Genomic DNA, 14,031 nt, shown 5'->3' on the forward strand with positions numbered 1-14,031 from the left:
AGGGTGCTTGGCAGCCAACATACATTTACAATACCTGCACTGACCCGCTGTCATGTGATCGCCATTTGTGACCTTCCCAACCAGCTTCCGATAAGCAAAGTCAAGGGGGCGGGGAGCTGGTTTCACTTAACAACTGCGGTGATTCACTTAACCGTGGTAAAAAAAGGATGTAAAATCAGGAATGACATTAAACAATAATGGAATTTAATTGCCTTGCTTAGCAATAGAATCCCATTTGGGATCATAAGTCCAAGACTTCCAGTAAAGCCATTTCTCAGTCACAAACTGAACCGTGATTTGCAGTATGTTAGTGTATTTTAAAATTGATCCAGTGTGTTCTCTGAATCAAGACCCAATAACTATCAGTTACATTATGACTATTGCTCATCCCAAAAATGTTTATAGAGTGCAGGAATGTCTGCAGCTGGTCTGATAACAACATTTCCAGTCAGCTTTCACCCTATGTGGTGATTTTGTTTTGAAAATAAAAGAGCTGCGGAGAATTAGCTCTCCTGCATCCTGCAGGTTACCATTCCAATCTTGAGCAGGAATCAAGATTGACATTTATTTGCTTGCTTGCCTGACCAAAAATTGCTAAAATACTGACCCCAAAGGAGATGAAATCATAAAAAGTGATCAGCATAATTTTCTGTACTCTAGTATAGAATACAGAATTTTACGACTTGTGGACGTTGGACTGTGCTGGACTGTGGACTATGCTGGCTGAGGAATTCTGGGAGTTGAAGTCCACAAGTCTTAAAGTTTCCAAGGTTGGAGACCCCTGCTGTGGTACACATTTACTGCATGAGAAATCGGAAGGAGAGCGGTAGCATCTTTCCCGGCTAACACAATAAAGTTTACGCCCTTTAATAAAATGTATTACTATAGTCAGAAAAGATGCTGCCAAACTCATTCTGATTTTTACCACCGGCGTCTTAGATGACTCTCCTCCTCCAATATTTTCTGGACGAGGGTCAGTGAAATGTTACATTCCTATTCTTGATTGGTGAAGAAAAAGCTACACTCTCTGCCCTTTCAGCATGGAAACTAAATAACTGGTAGAGAAAAGATGGAATACAAGGAGTCCTTGACTTACAACCGCAGTTGAACCCCAAATTTCTGTTGCTTAGCGAAACAGTTGTTAAGTGAATTTTGCCCCATTTTATGACCCTTCTTGTCACAATTGTTAAGTGAATCATTGCAGTTATTAAGTTAGTAACACGGTTGTTAAGTGAATCTGGCTTCCCCATTGAATCTGTTTCAGAGAAGGTCACAAAATGTGATCACGTCATCCTGGGACACTGCAACTATCATAAATATGAATTGATTGCCAAGCATCTGAATTTTGATCACATGACCATGGAGATGTTGTAATGCAGGGGTCCTCAAACGTGGCCCTTTTATGACTTGTGGACTTCAACACTGGCTGAGGAGTTCTGGGAGTTGAAGTCCACATGTCATAAAAGGGCCAGGTTTGAAGACTCCTGCTGTTACGGTTGTAAGGGTGAAAAATGGTCATTGGTCACTTTTTTTCAATGCACTGCAACGTTCAAAGTCACTGAATGAGCTGTTATAAGTCAAGGACTATCAGTAATTCATTCCTTCTACTTGTTCACCCACTGTTGCTGTGATGATGATTTCAATAATAAATTGCCCACGGTGACCAGGGATAAACAAGTATGCTGTATTAATCTTCTCACTTATGCCTTCCCCTTCTAGACACTCTATACACCTATTGATCCTGATCGGGACACATTGCAGGAATTCTGTTTGACAGATGCCGAACGGTTAATAAAAGAACAGAGAGTTTTGGCCAAGATGGAACCACTATTGGATCAGGCCAACTTCAACAAGTTGTCAGAAGAAGCACTGGCTTATGCACTAATTGTCAATCACCCTCATGATGAAGTCCAGGTGTGGCCTGCAATAAAGATCACCCCCACTCCACCTTTTTCCTTCAGGTGTCCCATCTGTGTTATATGTGATAGAGGATGAAGGGGTCCTGAAATGGTAAAACAAGCTGACATTTTAAATACCTTGTGGATTTTCCTTGACACACCTTTTGTAATCTTAGTTATTCAGGTTTTCTTCCTTGGAATGGTACAACTCGCCGTGGCTTAACTTGCCACAGCCAATTTGCCACAGGAGAATTCCTTGCAGGAGAACTCAACAAGTACAAAAGATAAATCAATTTCAATGGAACCATGGCCAATAATAATAGTCAATCCAGAAATACAAGTTACAATAATTTCAATGAAAACATGGTCACTAATAAAAAAAAAGTAACTGAATGAATTGATTACTACAGTATTGAATTGTCGTGCAGCAAGTTGTCCTGCGGCGAGTTGGCCATGACACATCGGGTGTGGTAAATTATTCTAGACCTCTCTTCCTACTCTCATCTTTTCCCTGATGGTTTTCTGTTTGTATGGATCATTTTTATGTATGATTTCTCTGACTGCAATCAGAAATGGAGAGGTTTTTGCTTAACAGTGCCATTTTTCTTAAGCCAAGGCCTATTAGTTTCCAGCAGTTCTGTCTTTTGAGATTCTTATAGCTAAAATGCAAATCCTATCTATCCCTTTCCCTCACTTTTAAAGTTTCGTGAAGTGGGATTTTCTTAAGCTGGGGTTATGCACAAAGGCAAATTACATGAGTGGAACAAAATCTTAGAATTTCTTTGGATGGTATTGGAACTCTCCAAGCCCACAGATAAAAATTTCCAAACTTCTCAGTATTATTCAGTCTTTCACTTTGCCTTACTTTGATCTTGTCCAGCAGGATATCCTTTGAAAGCAACTAAGACACACAGTTTCTTTCCCCTATAACTGGTCAAGTGCCAATCAAAAAGTCATCACCAGGATATGAACGACAGCTTGTTTGTGTTCCTCGACCTTCATAATTACAAATGACCATATTAAGAGGCATGTACTGTCTGATGCTGGAAAAATGTTTGGCCTTTTTCTCCATAGATTTGTCTTTTAGCTTTTAGCACCATCTAAAGCGCTGCCTATGTTGTGCCTTATTCATAATTAACATGTAGTTTCTTTATTAGAAAATTGTATGTTGCCCATTATATTTATAGTTTGGGGCATCTTACAAGATGTCGTAAAACGTTGCTACTATCTATTAAGAAATGAAATGCAGGTAATACATACAGTAATACATAGAGAGTACAAAATTCTGGCTAGTGGCAGGATATCTTGGCTGCTAGGGATCATAATTTTCTTTATTTTTTGAGGCAGCAGGTAGATGCTGAATGGTATTAAATCTAAAGGAAGACTTATACTTTTTTTAAAAAAAAGTTTTCAGCTGAAAAAGAAAAGCATAAATCATGTATCTTGATAGTTTGCTTCCAAAGTTTGATATTATGACTTTTGAAGGCCACAAAACAGAACTTTGGGGATCGCATTGCCTATCCTTTGGTAGATTCTGATTTATTTATTTATTTATTTGTTTATTTTTGCATCTGTTTTGTATTTACTAAAAAAGACCCATAAAAACATAAGAAAAATTATAGAGCCAAACAAATGATTCTACTCATATATAATTTGTCTTTGTGTGTAACCCCGGACTAAGAAAATCCCAATTCATCAAATTTTAAAACAGAAGGGGTAGGATTTGCCTTTTGGCTGTAAGAGTCTGAAAAGACAGAAGTGCTGGAAATGGATAGTGTCTAGCTTGAGATAATGAGACTGTAAGCAAAAACTTCCCCATTTCCGATTGCAGTCAGAGAAATCACACATAAAAAATATTTACATTAGGCATAGAATTCCCATTATAGATGTAGGGTCCTGACCCACTAGCATCCAAGCATGTAATATATATTTCTTGGCATGTTGAGTTTTCTGTTGGGGGGGGCATGTAGTTACTTTTATCTTCTTCACAACCCATCCCTGAAACAGCAACAAAAACCTTAGATATTCCAGTGTTAAAGTGATGTTTTCAGCCTTAACCCAGCAGTATTTAACAGCCACTGCAAAGTATATAAAATTTGTTCTTGTTACTTTGGAGGCAGTCAGGTGACCCATTGAACCTGGGATCAACCTGAATCTATTGATCACTTCAGACTGGGGCTAAGGCTGACTCTTCCTCTCAGATCCATGGTGTACTTCACCAAGGCCACAATAGCATAGTATTTTGGTGAGTGAGAAAATCCACCCCTTTTGAACCAGATTTGCCTGTTGTAACATCTTCTTCTGGAGTTTACAGATCAGCTACAAGTTGCCATGGCTGGTTCATAGAATTGGTAAAAATACAAGCCATTGTATTTTCCTTAGAGATCCAGTTCAGTGTAGTGGTTAAGGTGCTAGCCTGGAAACCAGGATACTGCGAGTTCTAGTCCCACCATAGGCATGAAGGTCAGCTGGGTTATCTTGGGCCAGTCACTTTTATCCCAACTCACTTCACAGAGTTGTTGGGAAAATATAAGGAGGAAATAGCATTACGTACTGTAGGTTTGTCCTCTTGAGTTACTTATAAAAATAATAAGCGCAGAATAAAAAACAAATAAATTTACCATTTCCCAGAGCTAACAGGTGCTATGAGAGGTAGCAGGCTACAAACTTGGCTGTCTCATTTTACCAAGTACTGCTCAGCAGAGTTGGGAAGATACTGGATTTTGATATGCAGTTTGACTCAAGTGGCAGAAGCCCACTTTCAGCACATATCTGGGGACTTGAGCAGGTGACAGGTATTTACAGCTGGCTTGAGCAGTATTATGGTGATAGATGGCTTGTTTCCCCATCGCCTTGTAATGTTCAGAATGTGGGAGTCCCTAATAACTTGTATTTTCATGTCAGTTCTGGCTTCCGTTCTTCAGGTGACAGTGAATTTGGATCAGTACGAATACATCACCTTCTGGGCTCTTGGCCAACGGATAGGACCTCTGCGGGTGATGGCTGCAACTCGAGCCCAGAGGACGGACTTCTTCAGCACTGCTCGGATTCCTGCAGACAGGCAAGAAAAAAAATGGTCTCCTTAGTATCTGTTGCCACCTGGAGATCCTTTTGGGGGCGTATTCCCAAGACCCGGCCTTCTAACAGGTCAGATTTCTGTCCATCTAGGTTGGTGTTATCTACTTTGTCTTAAGAAGAACAAGTGATGGAACAGACCATAGACTGGCATTCTGGTAGTCTGAGTAGGACTTTAAAAGGATTCCACCACCAAATATTGAGAGCAACTTTGCCCTCAAGGTATTCCTCTGCCACTAAATTCAGAAGCGTATTATCTCTGATCCTGGATGTAGTCTAACATGCCATTCTCCTCACCTTTTCAAGATGGCCCAGTCACATCTTTAAGAAATCAATTGCATGGTGTGGTGAATTTATGTGGTTCTTTTCTTGTCTCATAAACCTGAAGCTCTTTGCTTGTAAAACTGTTAACTGAGCTGTGGTCCTTCCACCCAGTTTTATGTGCTGTTGTAAATGAGATACTATAGATGGGATGCTTAACAACTTGGAGGGAAATGCTTTATGACTTCCAAGTGAAACGTTCATAAAATAAGCTTACTGATCTTTTTCTTGAAATTTCTGTGGATAGAAGACTGTAAAATATATTCTCAGGGCAAAAAAAAAAAAAGAATGCTCTTTCTTAGAAGTTAAATGTTTCCACCCACGTTTTTGTGCATCAAATGCTAAGATTTACCCGCGGAAGCTTTTTTAGGACATTCTAAATCTAAGCTGCATTTGGGTTGGCCAGATGGTGCTCCTTTCCATCATCCCTGCTCTGACAAGGTTTGATTACTGTATCCCAGTTCCTTTAAATCAATGTTTCTCAAGTTCAGCAACTAAGATGTGTAGATTTTGGCATGCTGGCTAGAATATTCTGGAAGCTGAAGACCACATCTTAAAGTTGCTGAGGTTGAGAAACATCAAAATGTATATGGCTCTCAATTTCCAACAACTCTGTTGGATGGTGATAAGCTTACATGTTTAATTTATTGTCCAATTCTTAACTTGTAACAGCAGATGTATCTGTGATTTCTAATTCTGCCTTAGGGACTGTGGACTTAGAGTGACATTAAGCTGGTCGCTCACTCTCAGCTCTAGGAAGAAGAAATCAGTGGCAAATTACTCTTGAAAAATCTTGCCAAAGAAAACGGCAAGGCAGTTGCCAGGAGTCAAAAAATGGACTTAAAGGCACAAATAGTAAAAATGGAAGGGATATAAAGATTTTCATCCTAGAAGGTCCATTCTACCCATTATAGCAGGATGGCAATGAATGTGATGGCCTAGATCAGGGGTAGGCAACCTTGGCTCTTTTATGACTCGTGGACTTCAACTTCCAGAATTCCTGAGCTCAGGAATTCTGGGAGTTGAAGTCCATGAGTCATAAAAAGCCAAGGTTGCCTATCCCTGGCCTAGATAAAAAGTTATATTCCAACAGGACCCTCCTACTTTTTGCCAGCTATTTTTATAGAAGATTGCATTAATGCTAATATAATATTACTAGGCATAACAAAATACCGTATTGCTTGTTCTTCATGAATTAACATAGCAAAATTAACATAGCTTGACATAGCAAATTACCATACTGTTTATTTTATTTACAAATTATGGCAGATTTGGTCATGCTTGACTATGATTTGTCCAAATTGATTAAGGACGCCACGCAACATATGATATTTTTGGCATGTGATACTGCAGGACTGTTCTGAAGCAGAATAGATTATGGAATGAAATCATAAAATGAAAAATGAGACTTGCCAGAAAGATTTCAGTTTTTCAACTATGGAAAGTTTCAACCATGGAGATGACAGTTAATTTTCAGCAATCAAGTTGGTTGTACTTTTAATTTGCATCTTAACCAGAATAGAAGTCTCACAGAAATGTTCCCAGTTTTCCACATTGTCCCATTCAGCTTTGAGGAAACATTCAGGGGAAAAGATATTTGGGGAGAAAATTATAATATTTTTATTATTATTTGTTATTAATTTTGTGTATATCCTATTCTTTCTCTTAACGGGATGGAGAGATTTGGCTGTAATCATCTCATCTTTTGTACAAACATTTTTTTTTAGTTGTTTGTTCCAGATTTTGGCATCCTCCACATCAGGGATGTCAAAACTGCCAGCCCACGGACCGGATGCGTCATGGGGAAACTGCATCCACCCCATTGCCAGCAATGGAAAAAAAGTCGTGATACATCGTGACATGTCACGTGACGCGGCGAGTTTGACACCCCTGCTCCAGATCATCTATATTGGCAGTACCGTGACATTTTGTGACCCATAATAATCTGCCCTCTTTTTTTTTCAGAGCTCTTGTATCAGAACCCCTCAAGAAACTTTTTGTCAAAAGGGTAATTGAGTTACTTCCATGCCAATAAAATACCACTACAGGTAGTCCTCAACTTACAACAGTTCACTTAGTGGCTATTTGAAGTTACAACGGCACTGAAAAAAGTGACTTGTGACCGTTTTTCACACTTACGATCGTTGCAGCATCCCCATGGTCGTGTGATTTACATTCAGATGTTTGAAAACTGCCTCGCATGTATGAGAGTTGCCGTGTCTGGGGGTCATGTGACCTTTTGCGACCTTCTAACAAGCAAAGTCAATGGGGAAGCCAGATTCACTTAACAACCATGTTACTAGTTTAACAACTGCAGCGATTCACTTAACAAATATGGGAAGAAAAGTCATAAAATGGGGCAAAACTCACTTAACAAATTTCTCACTTAGCAACACAAATTCGGGGCTTAAATTGTGGTTGTACGTTGAGGATTACTTGTAGTTCCTAATCCAAGAATTCCACAACCCTAAAAAAGATGATCGGCCTCATTTTTTTCTCTTGTAGTACAATGAGTTTATCTAGCCATCTCTCTCCACATAGTGATGGTGTACTTATTCTTCCCTTTCCCTGCTTGCTTACAGAAACCTATTTGCCTGTGTTGTTCTCCGGAATTTCAGCTTCGATATAAATGTCTGACAAAATCATTGGGGATTTCTCTGTTTTCCTCTTGGAGATTGACTGTTGCAATTCAAAATCTTTTTTTATCTTTTGATGGCTCCAAAAACATTATCTTTAAAGCCTGCATATTTTTATATAGTACAGGTAGTCCTTGACTTACAACAGTTTGTTAGTGACCGTTTGAAGTTACAGTGGCACTGAAAAAGTGACTTACGGCTGTTTTTCACATTTATGACCGTTGCAGCATCCCCATGATCAAATTCAGACATTTGGCAATGGACTCAGGGTCCCCTGATGCCCTTTTACGACCTTCTGACAAGCAAAGTCAACGGAGAAGCCAGATTCACTTAATAACCGTGTTACTAACTTAACAACTTCCGTGATTCACTTAACAATTGTGGCAAAAGTCGTAAAACAGGGCAACATTCACTTAACAACTGTCTTGCTTAATCATAGAAATTTTGGGCTCAATTATGGTCATATGTCGGGGACTACCTGTAGTTGTTCAGTTGTGATACTATCTAGAAACCAGATAAGCTGGGATATTGTTTTTATGTTAAAGATTCTGTCTTTCTATAAATTTGGCATTGTCACCTCTGATTCCTCCCAGTTTTAGAGCTAATGCACTTCAGTTTGGGGCATATTCCTTGATTCAGCACATTCTGCAGGACAAAGTGTTTTCAATATAGAAGTCAGGATATGAATTTCATGGGGGACCATATCAAAATTTGCAGAATATTCCACAGCTGTTATGGCTACAGCCTTATTGATAGAATATGCTCTTCTGTAGATACGACAGTTGCATCAGGGCTTTCCAGCTCTTTTTATTCTCAAGCAAATTACCTATTCCAGCTCCAGTTCAAACTTGCCTCCAGTGCTAGATTTATTCCAAGATTCTGTCACACTATTCCACAATGGATGTGTCTTTGCCAAATTGGGGGGTTCAGAGTAATGGTCTGGTTATCAGTAGCAAATGGTCCCAGTTGAAGATCCCCTTAGTGTAATGGAGCTTCTGGCGATATGGAAAGCTCTCAAAACCTTTTAGGGTCCTGACTTGGTAGTACTTAGCCACTGACAGTACAGATTGAACTTGACTCCAACTATCGTTTATTGACTGTTCAAAGGTAGAACAGCACTGGAAAAAAGTGACTTAAATCAGGCCTCACAAACCATTGCATCACCCCCAGGATTATGTGATCAAAATTCAGGTGCTTGGCAACTAGCATGTATTTATGACGGTTGCAGTGTCTGGGGTCAGGTAATAGGCATACGTGAGCTTCCCAGCCAGCTTCCAACAAGCAAAGTCAGTGGGGGAAAGCTGAATTTGCTTAACAACTACATAATTCAAAGTGATTTGCTTAACAGCCGTAACAAAAAAGGTCCTAAAATTGCTGTGACTTAACAGTTAATCTTGTTTAGCAATGGAAATTCTGGTTCCAATTGTGGTCGTAGGTTGAGGACTATCTGTAGCATTCTTTTATCTGAAATCTCGTAAGAGGAATTTTTTTGTTTTTTGGCATATTCTTGGCATTCACCCTGTATTGATATTTTAGCTTGATAAGGCACTGACCTGGAAAATTCCACATTTTTTTTGGCACTGATCTACCCCAAAGACTTACCAGTTTCATTGAACTGAATGTATAGCAAGTGATTTAATTATTGTGTCTATTATATCAGAGTTCCCCGTTTCCGGCTTGGTGGGCCGGTGTGCGGGGGGAGGGGATGGTTTGCGCAAGTAGCTGGCAAGCATCCTCATGTGCACACAGCTCCATTTGTGTGAGCGTCCTGCACACACACCTGCCGCTCACACAAATGGAGCGTGTACACACATACTCACCCACTGCTTGCACAAGTCAGGATGTACGCGGGCCCTCACCAGCCATTTCCATGGCCCAGTTACACACCCCTCATGCCCCTGCACTATATAATCTTCCACTGTCAGCACATTGTCAACACACTGCCATGCTAGCTGGTCCCTCACGTATTGCAGCTCTCCTAGGTATCTCATGCTTTGGACTGCTTTGGCAGCTTTTACACAGGTAGTCCTCGAATTACAACTGGTCACTTAGCAACCGCTTGAAGTTATGACAGCCCTCCCCCAAAGTTACTATGACTCACTTCTGAAATTACATCTCCTACAGCATCTCTGTGGCTGTGTGCCTTTACGGTGCTGCGGCATGCTCCCCATTTCCTTCTCCATCCTGCCCTGCTGGGTCCCCATACACACTGGGCCTGCCTTGCCACCCCACTGGGTTCGGCACGCTCCAGCCTAGCTCCTGTCACTGATTGCTGACTTACCTTTTAAAGAACTCCAGAGCTCAGGTAGTCTGGGTGGAGAAGAAGAACAGGCCACTTTGTTGCTGGGCAATACAGCACAATCGCACAAGTGGCTGTCTTTTTCTGAATGAAAAGTAATGCTGACACAGCTAATGCTGGCAGACCTAAGGCTATTATTAGTGAGAAAAAAGAAAACCCAAAGCTTTGCCAGTGTTATTTTTTAGGGGGATGAGTAGAAAACCCAAGCAACTTTGGGGACCCCCAAGGGGCAGGAAGTGGAGCATGGGGTATCTTGGGGTGTGAGGAGGCCCCAGGCAGATAGACTTGTACCTGTGCTAAGCCCCACAGTGTCTCCCCCACCCGAGGCACTCCATACTCCACTTAATGAACTGCATGATTTTTTTAACAAATGCATTGAGGAGAGCAGGAATGGGAGGACATTAAGTGAGGAGACTCACTTATGGCCCACCTGACTTTGACTGTAATGGGCAGGCTCCATTACTGTTGTAACTTAAAGGCTACCTGTAAAGCCTTATTTTGAATGATGCATTTGGAAGGCTAGAGATGTCTTCACTGGCAGTATCTACCCTCTGAAAGTAAAGGTTGTTATTGTGATTGCGTAGCTGCAGTTCTTTGAATAATGACCTTGTTTTGTGCATTCATGTGACCCACTTTCTATCCTGTGTGGGCAGTCACCCTACTATAGCTGTTTGTGCTGGCCAGAAGGTACTGAGGTAAAATGATGGGAAGAGCATTCACATAACAGAGGGGACTGTCTAGGACGGGTAGGCAACCTTGGCTGTGGCTCAGGAATTCTGGGAGTTGAAGTCCATGAGTCATAAAAGAGCCAAGGTTGCCTACGCTTGGTCTAGGACACCAAAATCGTCTTAGCTCCAGAATGTTCTGAACTAGATTGTATAAGCACATGACCAACCTAGCACGCGAATGCATTGATCACCTCTCAGAAAACCAAAATAACTGGCCAGCAATGTGTTTGTTTAAATATCTTGTTGCAGAATTTAGAGCTTTGGCCGTGGAAGTAAAAGGGTGGGAGAGAGGAACCTTGAAATAGCTGATCAGGGCAGCCATCTCTTCAGGTGGCTCAGTTGCACTCCTTTCCTCCACAAAACCAAACACAACCCTCCCAATATTGACATTTTTTTAATCCCATTCACCCCCAGTATCTTATGCAAAGACAGTGAAATTACATGTCAGGTAGTCCTCGACTTACAGTGGTTCATTTAGTGATCATTCCAAGTTACAACGCCACCGAAAAAAAGTGACTTATGACCATTTTTCACACTTATGACCATTGCAGCATCCCCATAGTCCAGTAATCAAAATTCGGAGGCTCGGCAACTGACTCACATTTATGACGGCTGCAGCGTCCCAGAGTCACATGATCCCCTTTTGCGATCTTCTCACAAACAAAGTCATCAGCGAAGCCAGATTCACTTAACCATGTTACTAATTTAATGGGGATTCACTTAGCATCTGTGGCAAGAAAAGTCGTAAAATGGGGCAAAACTCACTTAACAAACGTCTACCTTAGCAACATACATTTTGGGCTCAATTGTGGTCGGGAGTTGAGGACTACCTGTAGATTGCAGCTTTCATTCATCGGTTCGTATTGGAAAAACACCAACATTTTGGGAGTTTCATTTTTCTCATAAGATTTCAGCCTTTTTAAATTTGTATTTATTTTGGGGAGTCTGCCAATACTGTCTAGGAGTGTGGCAGGCCATGAATCCTTGGCTCACCTCTAAAGAATCTGTGTCCACTCCCTTAACATTGCTTTTCTTCTGTTCTTCCTCTTTTTCTTCCAACCCAGGCATTACTTCAAACGAGTTATAGTGGCTGCCCGATCCAAGAATGCCCATCTGGTGCTGAAATGCTTTAAGGACATCCCTCTGGAAGGTCTGGAGCAGCTGCTGCCCTTGGTCAAAGTCCGCACCTCCATCTTCCACAGAGCTCTGCTCAACACCATGCTGGTTGTGAGTGGCTTGGCCCTCTTTGTAAATGTGGGCATGGTGGTGCTCTCTGACCTCAAGATAGGCACCACCACCCTACTCTTCTTCTTTGCTGCCTTGATGGCCTTCCGGGCTTGGAAGGTAGGTCCATCTCCAGTATTTCCAGAAACTCAGAGCTGTGAGCCAATAAATATCCTGCTCAGACCTTCAAATTAATTAAACACAGCAATATAATGTTTTAATAACTTTCCCCTTTCGGTAACGCAAACGGTTACAATTCATAGGCAATTCATGAAGGAGCTCTTGGGGGCCCTGGACTAGGGAGATGGAGAGACATGATTATCTTTGTAGGAGCAAGCTTAATTTAATTGAGGTTCTTTTAGGGCAGGAAGCAGGCTTGGCCTCTATCCCATACAGCTGTCAAGAGCTTTATGGCAGAACACATGTCTTCTGCTCAGAGAAATCTCATGTGGTATGGCTGGAAAAAAAAAAAAGCTCTTTTTCAGTACTTGGAGAGCTGCTGTCAGAGAGACAGCTCTGAGAGAGGAGGTCTTTAACTTCCTGTAGAAGGAAGATTTATGTCTTCCTACAGACATTTTGGCTTTCTTTGAATAAATGTATCCGGGAAGGGAGTCCAGACCTTGGTATCAAGGTTTGCTTGGGACGAAAATGTATAGCTGCAAAATACTTTTGATGCAGAGGTAGGCAACTGTTTGAGGGCTTAAGCTGCACTTAACTTTTGGGGTTGAGAAAAGTTGCATTGTGATAAATGCAAAGGAGACAGTGTCATGTCTTGCTTAGGACTGGGATTTCCCTGTTTGTTTTTGTTTGTTTGTCTTTACAGGACTTCCTCGCAAGAAGCAGCAGGCTGAGGTTTCTCTATGTCTTAAATTGGTTAGGGTTTGTAATAATTTCTGTGGTTCCTGCTTCACTGGCAGGAAATGATTTCTCCATTCTTGTCCCTTAACTTCAGCAGTAAAGAGAGGCTGCTCAAAGGGAATGCACATTGGCCATCGGGACCCAAGTGTAAGGCACTTCCATATTGGAAATGTTGATAAACATTTTAGCATATCATAAGTATGTGGTTTCCTTCCCAATATGTTACAGAGAGGTGTCTATTCTCTCTGGTGTGCTTCCTCCAAGAGGCCAGGATCTCAGCTTGCATTTTGTTGTGTCTCTCACGTGTTTGATCTTCCCTTTCCCCACACTCCTAAGGAGCCAAATACTGTACAGAGAGTCCTCGAATTATGACCACAATCGCGCCCCAGATCTTTGTTGCTAAGTGAAACATTTGTTAAGTTGAATTTGCCCCATTTTACCATATTTCCTGCCAGGCTTGTTAACTGAATCGCTGCAGGTGTTAAATTAGTAACACAGTTGTTGAGTGAATCTGGCCTCTCCTTGGACTTTGCTGGTCAGATGGTTGCAAAAGCTGATCACATGACCTCCCAGACCCGGCAACTGTCATAAACATGAGTCAGTTGCCAAGCATTTGAATTTTGATCATGTGACCGTGGAGATGCTGTAACAGTTATAAGTGCGAAAAATGGTGTAGCTCACTTTTTTTCAGTGCCATTGCAACTTTGAACAGCCACTGAACAAACTGTTGTAAGTCGAGGAATACCTGTATTCTGCATTGTTTTCTTAGGTCTTTGGCCAGCGGAGGAACATCCACTCTCTCGAACTGGTGCATATGTTGTACTACCGCAGCACCTCCAATAACTCAGAGCTTTTGGATGCCCTCACCCTGCGTGCCCAGGAGGAGCACGCCAAGGAAGTCATCTTGGCACACAGTTTCCTCCTGCGCTGCCACCAGCAACAACAGCAGCCCTTGTCAAAGGAGGCAGGTGTTGAGAGAGGTACGGGCTGGG

The 14,031-nt window shown here is 41.5% G+C and overlaps 1 protein-coding gene across 5 annotated transcripts in view; it reads left to right on the forward strand.

Annotated features, from left to right (window-relative positions):
• Window positions 1–14,031, forward strand: part of TMEM143 (transmembrane protein 143) — a 24,808-nt gene that overhangs the window by 4,497 nt on the left and 6,280 nt on the right. For all 5 annotated transcript variants that reach the window (XM_039335084.1, XM_039335081.1, XM_039335080.1 and 2 more), the window contains 4 exons: window positions 1,720–1,914; window positions 4,823–4,959; window positions 12,022–12,301; window positions 13,809–14,019. In XM_039335084.1, the coding sequence (XP_039191018.1) occupies window positions 1,720–1,914; window positions 4,823–4,959; window positions 12,022–12,301; window positions 13,809–14,019 (823 nt within the window). The remainder of the gene's footprint in view (window positions 1–1,719; window positions 1,915–4,822; window positions 4,960–12,021; window positions 12,302–13,808; window positions 14,020–14,031) is intronic.

This window comes from Crotalus tigris, unplaced genomic scaffold, assembly GCF_016545835.1.
Source record: "Crotalus tigris isolate CLP2741 ecotype Arizona unplaced genomic scaffold, ASM1654583v1 scf7180000017639.5415321, whole genome shotgun sequence".
NCBI classification, from domain to species: domain Eukaryota; kingdom Metazoa; phylum Chordata; class Lepidosauria; order Squamata; family Viperidae; genus Crotalus; species Crotalus tigris.